The 13,192-nt window shown below is 34.0% G+C and overlaps 1 protein-coding gene across 2 annotated transcripts in view; it reads left to right on the top strand.

Annotated features, from left to right (window-relative positions):
• Positions 1 to 13,192, top strand: part of TRIM37 (tripartite motif containing 37) — a 69,042-nt gene that overhangs the window by 14,841 nt on the left and 41,009 nt on the right. For both annotated transcript variants that reach the window (XM_012726322.1, XM_012726321.1), the window contains 7 exons: positions 494 to 581; positions 2,195 to 2,317; positions 4,268 to 4,391; positions 8,153 to 8,220; positions 10,032 to 10,156; positions 11,316 to 11,366; positions 13,006 to 13,087. In XM_012726322.1, coding sequence (XP_012581776.1) covers positions 494 to 581; positions 2,195 to 2,317; positions 4,268 to 4,391; positions 8,153 to 8,220; positions 10,032 to 10,156; positions 11,316 to 11,366; positions 13,006 to 13,087 — 661 coding nt within the window. The remainder of the gene's footprint in view (positions 1 to 493; positions 582 to 2,194; positions 2,318 to 4,267; positions 4,392 to 8,152; positions 8,221 to 10,031; positions 10,157 to 11,315; positions 11,367 to 13,005; positions 13,088 to 13,192) is intronic.

Here is a 13,192-nt window from a genome sequence, read left to right as displayed (position 1 = left end):
ATAGCCACTTCATTCTTTTGCATCTGGGTATCCACTTTGAGGAAAACCTTTTAAAAATTGAGTTATTGTTTCTCTTGAGGATCTGGTACTACATTGTGCATTTAGTCACTTGGCTACTTTTAACAAAAGTGTGCATGCATATGTGTTTATCTAAGGTAGGACAGGCCATTTAATTTCCCCAGATGTACTAGTAGGTTAGTTTATAATCAATAGTGATACTAGGAATTTTTTACTTGTGCTTTATTTAGAAGCTAGTCTGCATTTTATGTTATTATAAAAACCTTATAGAGTAAGGAAAACTACTTTAAGAAATTTTTGTCTGTGTACAATTCTTAGATTTAATTCACAGAAGCTGAGAAATATATTTTATATTGTTTCCTGAGATAAGTAATTTAAATTGGCTTACCAGCTCAAACTTGGGAATTTGTTGAGGTAATTAGTTCCATTATTATTATTTTTTTTAATTTATAAATATTTTCTTTTGCAATGTCAGATGTGAAAATCACCATGAAAAACTTAGTGTATTTTGCTGGACTTGTAAGAAGTGTATCTGCCATCAGTGTGCACTTTGGGGAGGAATGGTGAGCTAAACAAATTCAACATTTTTTAGATACTACAACATATTGAAATGCTTGTTTGATTTAGATAGAAAATGTTTTACCCTTCATAGAATGGCAATTAAATATAACAGCTTTATGCATAAGGTGTCATACCTTTCATTATTTTAAAAGAACTTTTTAAAGAGGTTCTCATGTGTGATGTATAACCATTTCACAAATATTTTAATTAAAAACCTGTAACATGTATATTCATTTGCAAATGTTTTGTTGTAAGATCAGTTTTTTCTTTAATTAAAGATCAGTTGATCTGATATTCTAGCCATGATTTCCAGTTTTCATTTCTTTATAGTAAAGTAATAGATACTTAAGAAAAATATGAATGCAAGTTATCTAGCTCTTATTGTATTTTTTTATTTTTATTTTTCCAAGCTAATTCAGAAGTACTTTTTAAAGAGTAACCTACCTTTATCAACTCTAATGCATTCAAGTTAGTTTTCCTAGAAAGAGTTTTCTGGAAATGGTCATATTCTAGTGCTTACTTAATACTAAATTATATACTTACACTCATAAGTACAATCAGCATAGATAGGTTTGAGACAAAACATAGTAGACTCTGGGTGAATAAGATAAGTTAGTGGGAGCAGATAAATTGTTTTAATAGAGTTCAATTTAGTGAGCTTTCTCTTAGAATTTTAATATTAATGTGCTTAGTTGAAAAATTTAGATTACTGCAACGTAGTAGCTAAACAGGTTTTGTAAGAAGTAATAGAAACTCCCTACCTATTCCATATTTGAAAATTTCACATTCTTCTTTTATCAGAGATTATGATTGGGAGCTTTGGTTGGACAATGAGATTCTAATAAGAGCTTATCTATTCTAGAAATTTTTTTTGTAATACAAATTTTAGCTCTGGTTACCAATCAAGAGAGTTACAGTTGCTAATACTAAAATTGGATCGAAATTTGGTTTAGGTTGTTAATGCCAAAAAACTGTCGTTTGAGTGTAACTGAATCTGAAAGACTAATTTCTGTGGGTCTTTTACCATCACAGTTAGTTTTTGTGGCATGAGAAATGCTCTCATGATTTTGCTAATAGAATACCATAGACCTTTCCCTCAGTTGTCTTTCTGTGTTGGGGATTGGGGTTAGGTAATGATGAGTTAATTTTATATTAATCGGCTTTAGGATTAAGTATACAGTGCTAATAAGAATGCTAACTACTGAACCTAACCCTGTAAGCTAAGCCAACGGAATAATAAGCATTAGAAAGTTGAAGAAGTATTTTTGAATAAGGCATTTCTTTTGCAAAGACCTTGAGGGAAGAAGTTTGTGCTGATCAAGAGAAGAGAGTGGCAAATAAGTTTGTGTTACATGGTTTGAGCCTTGCTTAAGGAGTTAGAATTGTTTTCTAATAAGTCAAAGTAAATATAAACTAAAGTAATTTTATCTGCAATCTTGAAGGACTTCCCTTCCAAATGTTGTTAAACAAGCTTGGGCCTGCTTTAACAAAATAAAGGCAACCAAAAAAAAAATTCAGTGGGAGTACTTACCAGTTTATTAGTGTTAACAAAGGAATATACATACAAGTAACATATATGAAAATGTTTTAAAACTATTCTTATTACTATAAATAGCATGGTGGACATACCTTTAAACCTTTGGCAGAAATTTATGAACAGCATGTTACTAAAGTGAATGAAGAAGTAGCCAAACTACGTCGACGTCTCATGGAACTGATCAGCTTAGTTCAAGAAGTGGTAAGACTACTACTGAAAAATCATTATCCCTTTTTTTTCCTGTAATATGTATGTTTAATATAAATTAGTCAGATGTTGAAATCAAAATTTAAAATTTTAAGTAGATTTATTAATAGTCAGTTTCAGCAACTTCCAGCTATTTCCATCCCAAACCCTTGGGTTTTAGGAAAGTAGTTACAGCCAGAGATTGGCTCTTCCGCAGAATCAGAGAATCAATAAATTAAAATACGCTACTTGTTACATAGTAATTGACTAGGAGAGTCCATATTGACTTTCAAAGTCATTTAAAGTTAATTATTCATTCTTTAGGTTCCCAGCTTTTGGTAGTTTCTGCTACCAGCTCAGTGAATTTAGAGCTCAACAAAATTTATCTAGTAACATTGAAAACTATTCATCAGCTACTGTATGGGTCAAGCAGCTCTGTGAGTTATTTACCATTTGTAGAATTTGTATGGGAAAATGAGTAAACTTCAGACCATTTAATATATTTTGGAATTTATTTTGTTTGAAGTTGCGGAATAATAGATGTTAGAAGTTTGTGGCTTGTTCTTAATATAAGAACAGTTGTCTTTATTGTAACGTTTTAGGCATCAAGATCCAAACCATATTTTATAACATTTTTATACAGGAAGTTGCTTTTGTATGCTACTACAATCATTTTGGAATATAAGCAAGCTTGGTGGCTTCGTTTGGCCTTTATCTAGTCACTTTTTCCTCCTTTTTCTTATAATTTGATCATTAGCGGAGATTATCCTAGGTTAAGATTCTCATTGCTTATATGTATGTATATGTGTATTTGGAAGACTACTGCATTATTAATTTTGCCAAGACACATTATGATTTGAAATTTCAAAGCATTATTATGGAAAGGTATCATAAAGGTCAGATAGAATATTGTTATATTTTTAGTTTTCAGAATATTGAATATCAGTCACTATTAAACAAAAAATTGTTAAGTACCTACACAAGGCATTTCACTAAATTATAGTGAAACCAAAATGGAAAAAATATATTACTACCCATCAGCAAGTCTTTACTTAGCAGAAAGTTATTCATGTAAACAAAAATTATGTGACAGATGCAGTATATTAGTTTGTATTACTATATAACATTGCCACAAATATGACATAAATGTTAAGCAAGCTTAGGCATGCAAGATAAAAGCTTGCATTTTTCTAATAGTTTCTGTAGGTCACTGCATATATTCATAAAAATGTTAAGTATAGAAAGATTGCTCTTTAATTTTGTTTATATGCCATTGCAAGATCTATATGTACATTGCAATTTGTTTTATTAAAGATTTGTTTATTTATGCATACAAGAACTTAGTATACTTCTTTGGTTTTCAGCTCTTGGCGGGGGAGTGAGAGGATTAATCAGAAACAGAGTGGGGAGCAGAACAGAAAGATTAACTGACATCCAAGGCTGAGGGAAGCAGTGAGCAAGACCAGAGAGATCTGCTATGCTATGTGGGTTATGTCACTTGGAGGCAGAGATCAAACTCTTGCTTCAGTGACTTGCGGATAGGAGACTTAACCTTTGCACCACCAGGGAGGCCCTATATTGCAATTTTTGAAGAAGTTATAAAATATCAAAACTTTATGAACAAGATACATAGTGTTTTAAAATTTCTTTGTAATAAGGTTTTGAGATAAGTAAACTGGCTTTAACATACTTCTTTGGTTTTGAATAATGATTTCCTATCAGATGTAATTGGAGCTTTAAGTAAGTGTTTTCTAAACTACTTTCTGTAATTAATATGTCTGTTTAATGTTTTAAATAGCATATCTTTTTCTATGCTTTTTTATCTTTTAAGATTTTTCCTGATTTATTTCAGTGTACAATTTTTCAGATCAGTTTACCAAAAATATGTGAAAAGTTAAAAAGTATTACTGGCTTACTGTTTCTAAAGTTCTTCAATTAAATTTTTTTAACCTGTTTTTGTTCTAGGAAAGAAATGTAGAAGCTGTAAGAAATGCAAAAGATGAACGTGTTCGGGAAATTAGGAATGCTGTAGAGATGATGATTGCACGGTTAGATACACAACTAAAGAATAAGCTTATAACACTGATGGGTCAGTATTTGTCTTATGCTGTGGGGGTACTGGTGCTTTAAGGCTCCTGAGGTTATTGTTTGAAGAGTGAAGGATGAGGAATTGTTACAGGCTAAGAAGAAATCTTGAAATTTTAAACAACTCTGTTTTTAAATAATCTGGAGAGATGTCTGACTTGTATTTAGAAATGATTAGAGTGTTTCATAGCCATTAGGGCAAGTTACTTAATGACCAAGGGATTTCATTTGTTATGTAGCTTTTTTCCCCATTTCTACTCAGAGTTCCTACAGCCTGTTTCTTTTCAGTTCTCCTTCAGTAAAGACAAAGAATAGGATTTGTAAATACGATGTTTTCCCTACTTTTTCTTAATGATTTAAGGTCTTTTTTTTTTTCCTTCTAAAGTTCTGGTAGCTTTCATTTCAAATCTCTTAATTTCATTTTTGTTGTATACCTTTTAGTTTCTTTAAAAATTCCTCATTCAATTTTGATAGTACAGTAATACTAAGCATAAAATATGGGCCAGCACTAAAAGCTTGATACTAACCTGTTTATTTGGTGATCTTTGAGTTTAACTTAAACTTTTAGTACATTTAGTATTTGCTGAATCAGAACTAACTTTGCAGCTTTCATCATAGTCCAGTATGAAATGCATATTGTTTTAATACAATGTGAATTTTCTGCTTTCTTTCTTGATTATCTTAAGTCATTCAAAATACTATTTTATTCATCTTACATCTAGTTTCTTTATAAGATGCAAAATATGGCACTCCCTGGGGGCACAGTGTGTTAAGAGCACAGCACTGTAAGCTAGCTGCGGCTGCTTCAGTGCAAGTTCAATCCCCAGCCCCAGAGGTGATCCACATGGCGCGGCAGACCTCTCCTGTCCTGCCTGCTGCTCCCCTTAGCAGTATACTTTGTTGATCTGCCTGTTTTGCTTCCCAGTCTATCTCTGGTGAATCCTCTCACTATCCCTGCACTTCTGACCTGTACCCCAGTTCTGTATGCATAAATAAAATGCATCTTTGAAAAAAAAAAAAAGATGCAATTATTCTCGTATTATTACACTAAATACATTTTTTTATTCTATAAACTTATTCTATATAGACTTTAGTTATTGTTCATAGACTTAGCAACAAAATGGCCTTAAAGCATTATCCTTTTAGGTTGACTATGCAATTCATCCACACAGTGGAGCAATTAAAAGATATCTGTAGGCATTGATTATGCTAGTCATAATCAAAGCCATGTACATAAAGATTTCATGTAAGTGAAAATCTTAATTTTCTTTAGGGCCTCAATTATTGTTAGTCATACCTGTAGATGGTCTCAATTTCTCAGGACTAATGATATTTGAGATTCCCTTAAGTTCATTAAGCCATATAGGTCACTGGAATGTTGGTGAGGTCTAGGACTTTTTAAAGTTGAGGGCTTCCTCAACATTGTTGTCTTAAATGATAAAAAGATGGGTGACCTTCTTCTCCTTGGGTGAATTTGCCTAATTGCTTTGTTTATATTTTCATATTTAACTAGATCAACTTAAAGCCAAATAAGTATAGCTCTTTATTTTACTAACTTGTTAAAGATATAATTACACTTTTGTAACTTAAGTCTCGATTAGGTGATTTCCAAATTATATTGCATTCTGTAAAGTTATGTAATTCTTTAATTTCATAATTAAATAGTATGATTTCAGGATTAAGGTATCTCTAGCATAGGCTCTCTAGGTGTACTTGGTATATGGTTTTTGGACTTTTATTCAAAATTTCTATAATTTCTACCACTTATTTTCAAGTTGTATAATGGCAGTCTCTTTCACTAGAGTTGTGGAATATGGTAATAGCATAAATTATCTTTATCTTTTTTTTTTGTTAGATTGTAGATAATAATTTATTTTGATTCCCATGTTTCTTTTAGAATCAAGACATTCTGTTTTGGGTTTTAAAAAATAATTTCACTTATTAAATATCCCTTTTTTATTTTTTATTTATTTTTTTTTATTACAAAGTTTATTTTTACATCATTTTGCACATTTTTTTTCCATCTCGATTGTAATCCCCTTAAATATCCCTTTATTAAGAAACATTACTCCAAATTGATATCACTTCTGGTAACTTCGTATCATATGCTTCAATTCTTTAGACTTTGTGATATCCAAAGATAATAGTCTCATCTGAAAAGATGTCTTTGTGGCACCTTAAAAAAAAAAAAAAAAAAAACAGGGCTCTCCAGAAAGAAAAAGAAAAATACCGGATGGTTTCACTCATAGCAGGAGCATAAAGGACCAGGGGAGAAAAATAATAATAATGAACATTATATACTACAGACATTTTACGGGGGTGGAGTAGGGAATGGGATCAAAAATGGGGGGAGAGGCCCTCCCTGGTGGCGCAGTGGGTTAAAGCACAGCACTGAGAATCTAAAGCCGCTTCCGCATGAGTTCGATTCCGCCTGCCCCGGAGGCAACCACATGGTGTGGCAGACCTCTCCTGACCCACCCGCTGCTCCCCTCAGCAGTGTACTTCGTAGATCTGCCTGTTCTGCTCCCCACTCTGTCTCTGGTGAATCCTCTCACCCTCCACATCTCTGGCCTGTACCCCAGTTCTGTATGAATAAATAAATAAATCTTTAAAAAAAAAAAAATGGGGGGAGAGGGGAGGTGCACGGGACTATGGTGATGGCACACAGGTGATTTGGTGATGAGAAGCCCAAAGGGGTTACAACTGAGATGGAAAAAGGCACAAAATGATGTGAAAATAAACTATAATAATAATAATTTAAACAGGGCTCTCCTTGGTGGTGCACTGGGTTAAAGTGTAGCACTATAAAGCATTCAGCAGCCACTGCAGCACGAGTTAGATCTCTGGCCAGGGAGATGACCCACATGGCAAGGCAGACCTCTCCTGTCTTGCCCACGGCTCCCCTCAGCAGTGTATTTCATTGAATCTGTCTATTCTGCTCCCCACTCTGTCTCTGGTCAATCTTCTCACCCCCTGCATCTCTGGCCTGTACCCCAATTCTTGTTTGCATAAACAAATCTTAAAAAAAAAAGAAATACCTTGTTATTAAGCAGTTTTTTCCTTAACTTTATCTTAATTTTTTTTAAAGATTTATTTATTTATACATAAAAGAACTGGGGTATAGGTCAGAGGTGCAGGGGATGAGAGGCTTCACAGAGACAGAATGGGGAGCATAACGGATCTACTGAAATACACGCTGAGGGGAGCAGGAGAAACAGGAGAGAAGTCTGCTGTGCCATATGTGAATTAGCTCCCTGACTGGGGATTGAACTCAGGCCATAGCAGTGATAGTATGATAGTGCTGAGACTTAATCCCTGTGCCACTAGGGGGGGCCCCAAGTAATTTCTTTGATTCTTTGTGAATTTCCAGCTTCTTGAGACCTGGCCCACTTACTACATTCCTCTTTTTATGCCACAGTTATTTTAGAACAATTGAGTGGGAAAATTACCTTTCTAGATCTTGTATTCCTTTTGGAAAAATCATTAACAATTTTCATTACAACATATAATGTCATTATACATTTCTTAAATAATTTAACAGACCTAAATTGCATTTTGTCTGAAACTTGATAGCGTTGAGATAGTTTTGTCAGAGCTATCACTATCAGATGAAACCTCTTACTGCTCTTAGTTTTATGGGGGTCGTAGGTGTAATGATGTACTTGTTTACTTAACATTGATTACTTTTTATTGAATATGTTTGGTGAAGATTAATTTCATTCTTAAATAAATAGCTCATTTTTGGTAGTTTGCTTTTTTAAATAGGTCAGAAGACCTCTCTTACACAAGAAACAGAGCTGTTGGAATCCTTACTTCAGGAGGTGGAGCACCAGGTGATGAAATATTAAATGTAATGAAATAAAGATTCATCTTTGTCCACATGCTTTAAAAAAGTCTTGTTCTTGTTTGACAGACTGTCTATGTGATATCAAAAGATATGGAAATCTGCATTCTATGCAGGGATTTTTTTTACAGTAATTATTGACTAAAGCTTCACAAGTTTTCTTCTAGGGTAGGAACTACATAGAAATGGGTGAAATTTGTTTTGTAGGAATAGGATCGTTTTTACTGGGATAAGATAGCCCATAGGAATCTGTAATCCATAAAGAATTATACTCCTGTAACACTGTGATTTAGACCTGGCTTTGAAGTTAGAATATAATTATTGCTAATTCTTATATGTAGTGATTCTCATTCTAGAATTTATTATTTTCATTTGTTGAGGAAATTTTTATTAAGTACTGAATGGATAGTAGGCATTGTATTCAATGTTTGGAACACAAAAAGTCTGTTTTCATAGATTTTTTTTAGATTGTAGGTGATTGTGGATGCAATTATATTAAACAAGTATAGTATCACATAAATATTTGATAAATATCTGTCTTGAATTTGATTTTTGGAATTCTTGAATTCCTCTCCATGTCTATTATACAGCTATATCTTGAGATTGTTCGCTTAATATGCTGGAGATAACCTTCACTTTGTTTTTCAATTGAAGCCCATGTTTCCCGATTCTTGTGATTTCAGCTCTTAGTTTACTTGCTAAAACGTACATCATACACCTGTACATCATCATGGTCATCATAGCAACCATATCCATTACCCTCCAGATTTCTTGTGTCTGTCTGTAAACTCCTTTTGCTTTTTTTGACACCTCCCTCTCCAGGTGTTATTCTGGCTTATTAACAGAGAAGTTTGCTATTGGTTTTTTTATTTTTAAGATTTATTTATTTATGCATACTAAAGTGGAGTATAGGCCAGAGGTATAGAGGCGATGAGAGGATTCACCAGAGACAGAGTAGGGAGCAGAATAATCAGATTGACAAGATTGCTGAGGGGAGCAGCGGGCGAGACAGGAGAGGTCTGCTGCACCATGTGGGTCACCTCCCTGGTGGGGATCGAACTCATGCTGAAGCTGCTGTGGCTCATTTCATAGTGCTGCACTTTTACTGAGAGTTGGGATACAGCATACCTTTTATCCTCTGCACAGTTTGTTTCCCAAATTTATGTAGGTTAATACTTTGTGGTATGTGTTACTTTTTGACATTTCTCTGTTCCCTGGAATGGAATGCAGTTGGTTTATTAGTAGGTATACTGTACCAATCTGAAATATATTTGTTGTTTTTAAATCTGGATTTCTCTTAATATTATAATGAGAGAAAATTCATTAAAATAAAATACACTTTAAATATACACTAAGTGGTCCTTCCTGGTGGTGCAGCAAGTTAAAGCACAGTGCTGTGAAGCTAACCACAGCCACTTCAACACAAGTTCAATCTCCAGCCAGGGAGGTGATCCACATGGCATGGCAGACCTCTCCTGTCTCACCTGCTGCTTCCCTCTGCAGTGTATTTCAGTCATTCTGCCTGTTCTGCTTCCCACTCTGTCTCTGGTGAATCCTCTCATCTCCACTCCTTACCCCCGGACCTCTAGCTTGTACCCCAGTCTGTATGCATAAATAAATAAATCTTTTAAAAAATAAATTAGCAAAAATCATTGTAGATTTCTTAATTTTTAAAACCTATTTTCAGTCATTTTTTAATGTCATTTTTAGGCAAAATAATTTGTTTTCCTTTTTCATTAAGATTTTCAGGTGCCAGTGATTAATAACTTTGCTAATTCATGTAATTTTTTTTCAATACAGTTACGGTCTTGTAGTAAGAGTGAATTGATATCTAAGAGTTCAGAGATTCTTATGATGTTTCAGCAAGTTCATCGAAAACCCATGGCATCCTTTGTTACCACTCCAGTTCCACCAGACTTTACCAGGTATGACAGTCTTTTAAACTTCATTGTCATTTGAAGTTTACATGCAAGTGCATGGTTTTTTAAGGTGTTTGTAGTGGTATCATCTGTTAGTTTGCTTATGTTATATATAAATCTGGTTAAATAGTTATGGTGACTTATATTTTTGACTCTGTAGAGAAGAGGATAGTGACAAAGGAACTAGTGTTTTCCTGAACTGAACTTTAGAACAAATATCTGAGAATGTAGTAAAATGGCTTGCAGCTCATATTTTTCGTGAATTTATGCTTTTTTGTATACTTTTTTTGTTATACTCTTATGTATAAATGTTTTACTGACTTCAGGTGTTTTGATGCATAGATTGTTATGTGATCTAAAGTGTTTAGCATCAAAATGGACATCCCTTACATAACCTATCTCTTGTAGTTCAGTTCATTATGGAGAAATATAGAACTATTATGCGCTTGTCCATCCCAGTTATCCCCCAGTTGAATATATATTTCTGTCCTTTAAGAGTATAGGTTTATTTGCAAATAAATAGTTTCAGACTATTTAAATTCTGTCAGAGTGAAAGGTTTTGTTATGAAGTGAAAAGTTTGGGATTTGTTTTGATGTCTTTTGCTTTTGTATTCTTTTTTTTTCTTTGAAGATTTATTTTTATTCATTTATGCATAGAAGAGCTGGGGTATATGCCAGAGGTCCTGGGTGGTAATAGGATTTACCAGAGACAGAGTAGGGAGCAGAACAGCGGATCTACTGAATTACACTGCTGAGGGGACCAGTGCACAAGACAAGAAAGATCTGCTGTGCCCTATGGGTCAGCAACCTGACCCAGGATTGAATTCATTCCCAGCTGGCCATTGCTTGATAGCACTAAGACTTTAACCCCTGTGCCACCAAGGAGGCCCTCCTTTAGCACTTTTAATTCTCTCTGTATTTATTTTAGTAACCACATAGCACCTTTTTAAAATATTTGTTGAATGTTTAAGTGTAAATTTTTGATGTCAGCTTTTGATAGTTTTATAAATTTGTTTTTAATGTTATGTTTAATAAGGTTTTAAACATACTTCTTAGGTATTTTACATTTCCTGGTTTTACTGAGGGACTTACTTTGTTTTCTAGCTAAATGGAATTTTAAACTTACATCAGCTAAATAATGTTTTTGCATTTTGCTTCTTTTTAGTGAATTAGTACCATCTTATGATTCAGCTACTTTTGTTTTAGAGAATTTCAGGTAAGAATTTTTAACAAGTCTGTTTTTTTTGTATATAGATATATAGATAAAAGTCAGGAAGGTGTGATTCTTGGATAGGATGGAAACCTAATGAACTCTCATTCAATATGTAGTCTTTTTTTTTCTTGTAAAGATTTATTTATTTATGCATAAGAACTGGGGTGTGGGCCAGAGGTGCAGGGGCAGTGAGAGGATTCACCAGAGACAAGAGTGGGGGAGTAGAACAGGTAGATCAACAAAAGTACAATGCTGAGGGGAGCAGCAGGCGAGACAGGAGAAGTCTGCTGTTCATGTAAGTCACCTCCCTGGAAGGGGATTGAACTTGTGCTAAGGCAGCTGTGGCCAGCTTCGTAATTCTGTGCTTTAGCCCTTTGTGCCACCAGGGAGGGCCCTCAATATGTAGTCTTAAAAGACATATTTCTTATTAGAAGAATAGAGGACATTTGTCTGGATTGTACTATATTTTCAAGACATACAGCTGGTTAACTCTGAAATGGAACATTTTTTTTTTACTAGGGTGATTTACTTAGCCTTTGTTAAATTGGGAAAGATGGGATGATAAAAAAGAGTGGTATGAAGTTTGGGTTCTGTTTCAGCTCAGAGTCAGGATTATTGGTGGGAGGCCATTTTTATAAGAAAATTGTAAGCTTTGTAACTTGGATGTTAACTTTGTCACTTTACTATTTTCTCTAAGATTTGAAGCAAAGAACTTAAAACACAGAATTCCTCTAAGGAATTTGTTAAAAAGAAGCATGGAAATGGGGAACTGAGAATGTAATATCGTGCTTGGGAAGTGATAACTATCAAAATGAGGACAAACTGAGAGAACATATATCACCTCCCACTTAATGCTTTTACTATGGGGAGGGGGTTGTTTGTTTTCTGAGGGTTTTCCCACATATTGTAAGGGTTAATATGTCTTTTGTTTTTGCATGTTAAAAAAAAAAGTTACACTTTAGGATGTAAGGAAGAGACATATTCTGATGTTGGTTTTTTTTTTTTTGTTTTTTTTTTAAGATTTGTATTTACTTATGCATACAAGAACTGGGTATAGGACAGAGGTACAGGGAAGTTAGAGGACCCACCTCCCTGTTCCCTGGGGAGCAGAATAGGCAGATCCACTGAAACAAATTGCTGAGGATAAGACAGGAGAGGTCTGCTGTGCCATCTGGGTCACCTCCCTGGCCGGGGATCAAATTCAGGCTGTAGTAGCTGGCCACAGCTGATAGCTTAATGCCTTATGCCACTAGGGAGGCCCCATTCTGGTTTTTTAATGATGACTTACAAAAATGTAAATATAAATTCAGAACATTAAGTTATATTTCCTTTTTACCTTAATGTAACAATTTTAAGGATTTTTTCCATTTTCTTACCTGAAACTTAGTTTAATATAACTGAATATTTCATTGTTGTTTTCTTCAGTTCCACCTTTTTAAGATAGCTGAATATTTTAGTGTTGTTAGATTTTCTTTTATAAATATATTTACATTTATTCAGTGGAATCCTGTTGATTCACCTTCATTTTCTTGTCCAGAACTTCAAATAAGTAGCATAAGTAACATGGCTGCTTTTGGTTTTGTCTGTTGCTTTTTCACAATAATTTTGATCTTGGGATTTTGTTGGTTTTCTTCTATTTTAGCACTTTGCGTCAGAGAGCAGATCCTGTTTACAGTCCACCTCTTCAAATTTCAGGACTTTGTTGGAGGTTAAAAGTTTACCCAGTAAGTTTTTTATATTGTTTGTTTAAAGATTTAAAGATTTTAAAGATTTGTTTATTTATGCATACAGAACTGGGGTACAGGCCAGAGGTTCAGGAATGGTAAGAG

Source organism: Condylura cristata, unplaced genomic scaffold (assembly GCF_000260355.1).
Source record: "Condylura cristata isolate star-nosed mole 26May11 unplaced genomic scaffold, ConCri1.0 scaffold00017, whole genome shotgun sequence".
In the NCBI taxonomy this organism is placed as follows: domain Eukaryota; kingdom Metazoa; phylum Chordata; class Mammalia; order Eulipotyphla; family Talpidae; genus Condylura; species Condylura cristata.
This window is presented reverse-complemented; position numbering and strand designations above follow the sequence as displayed.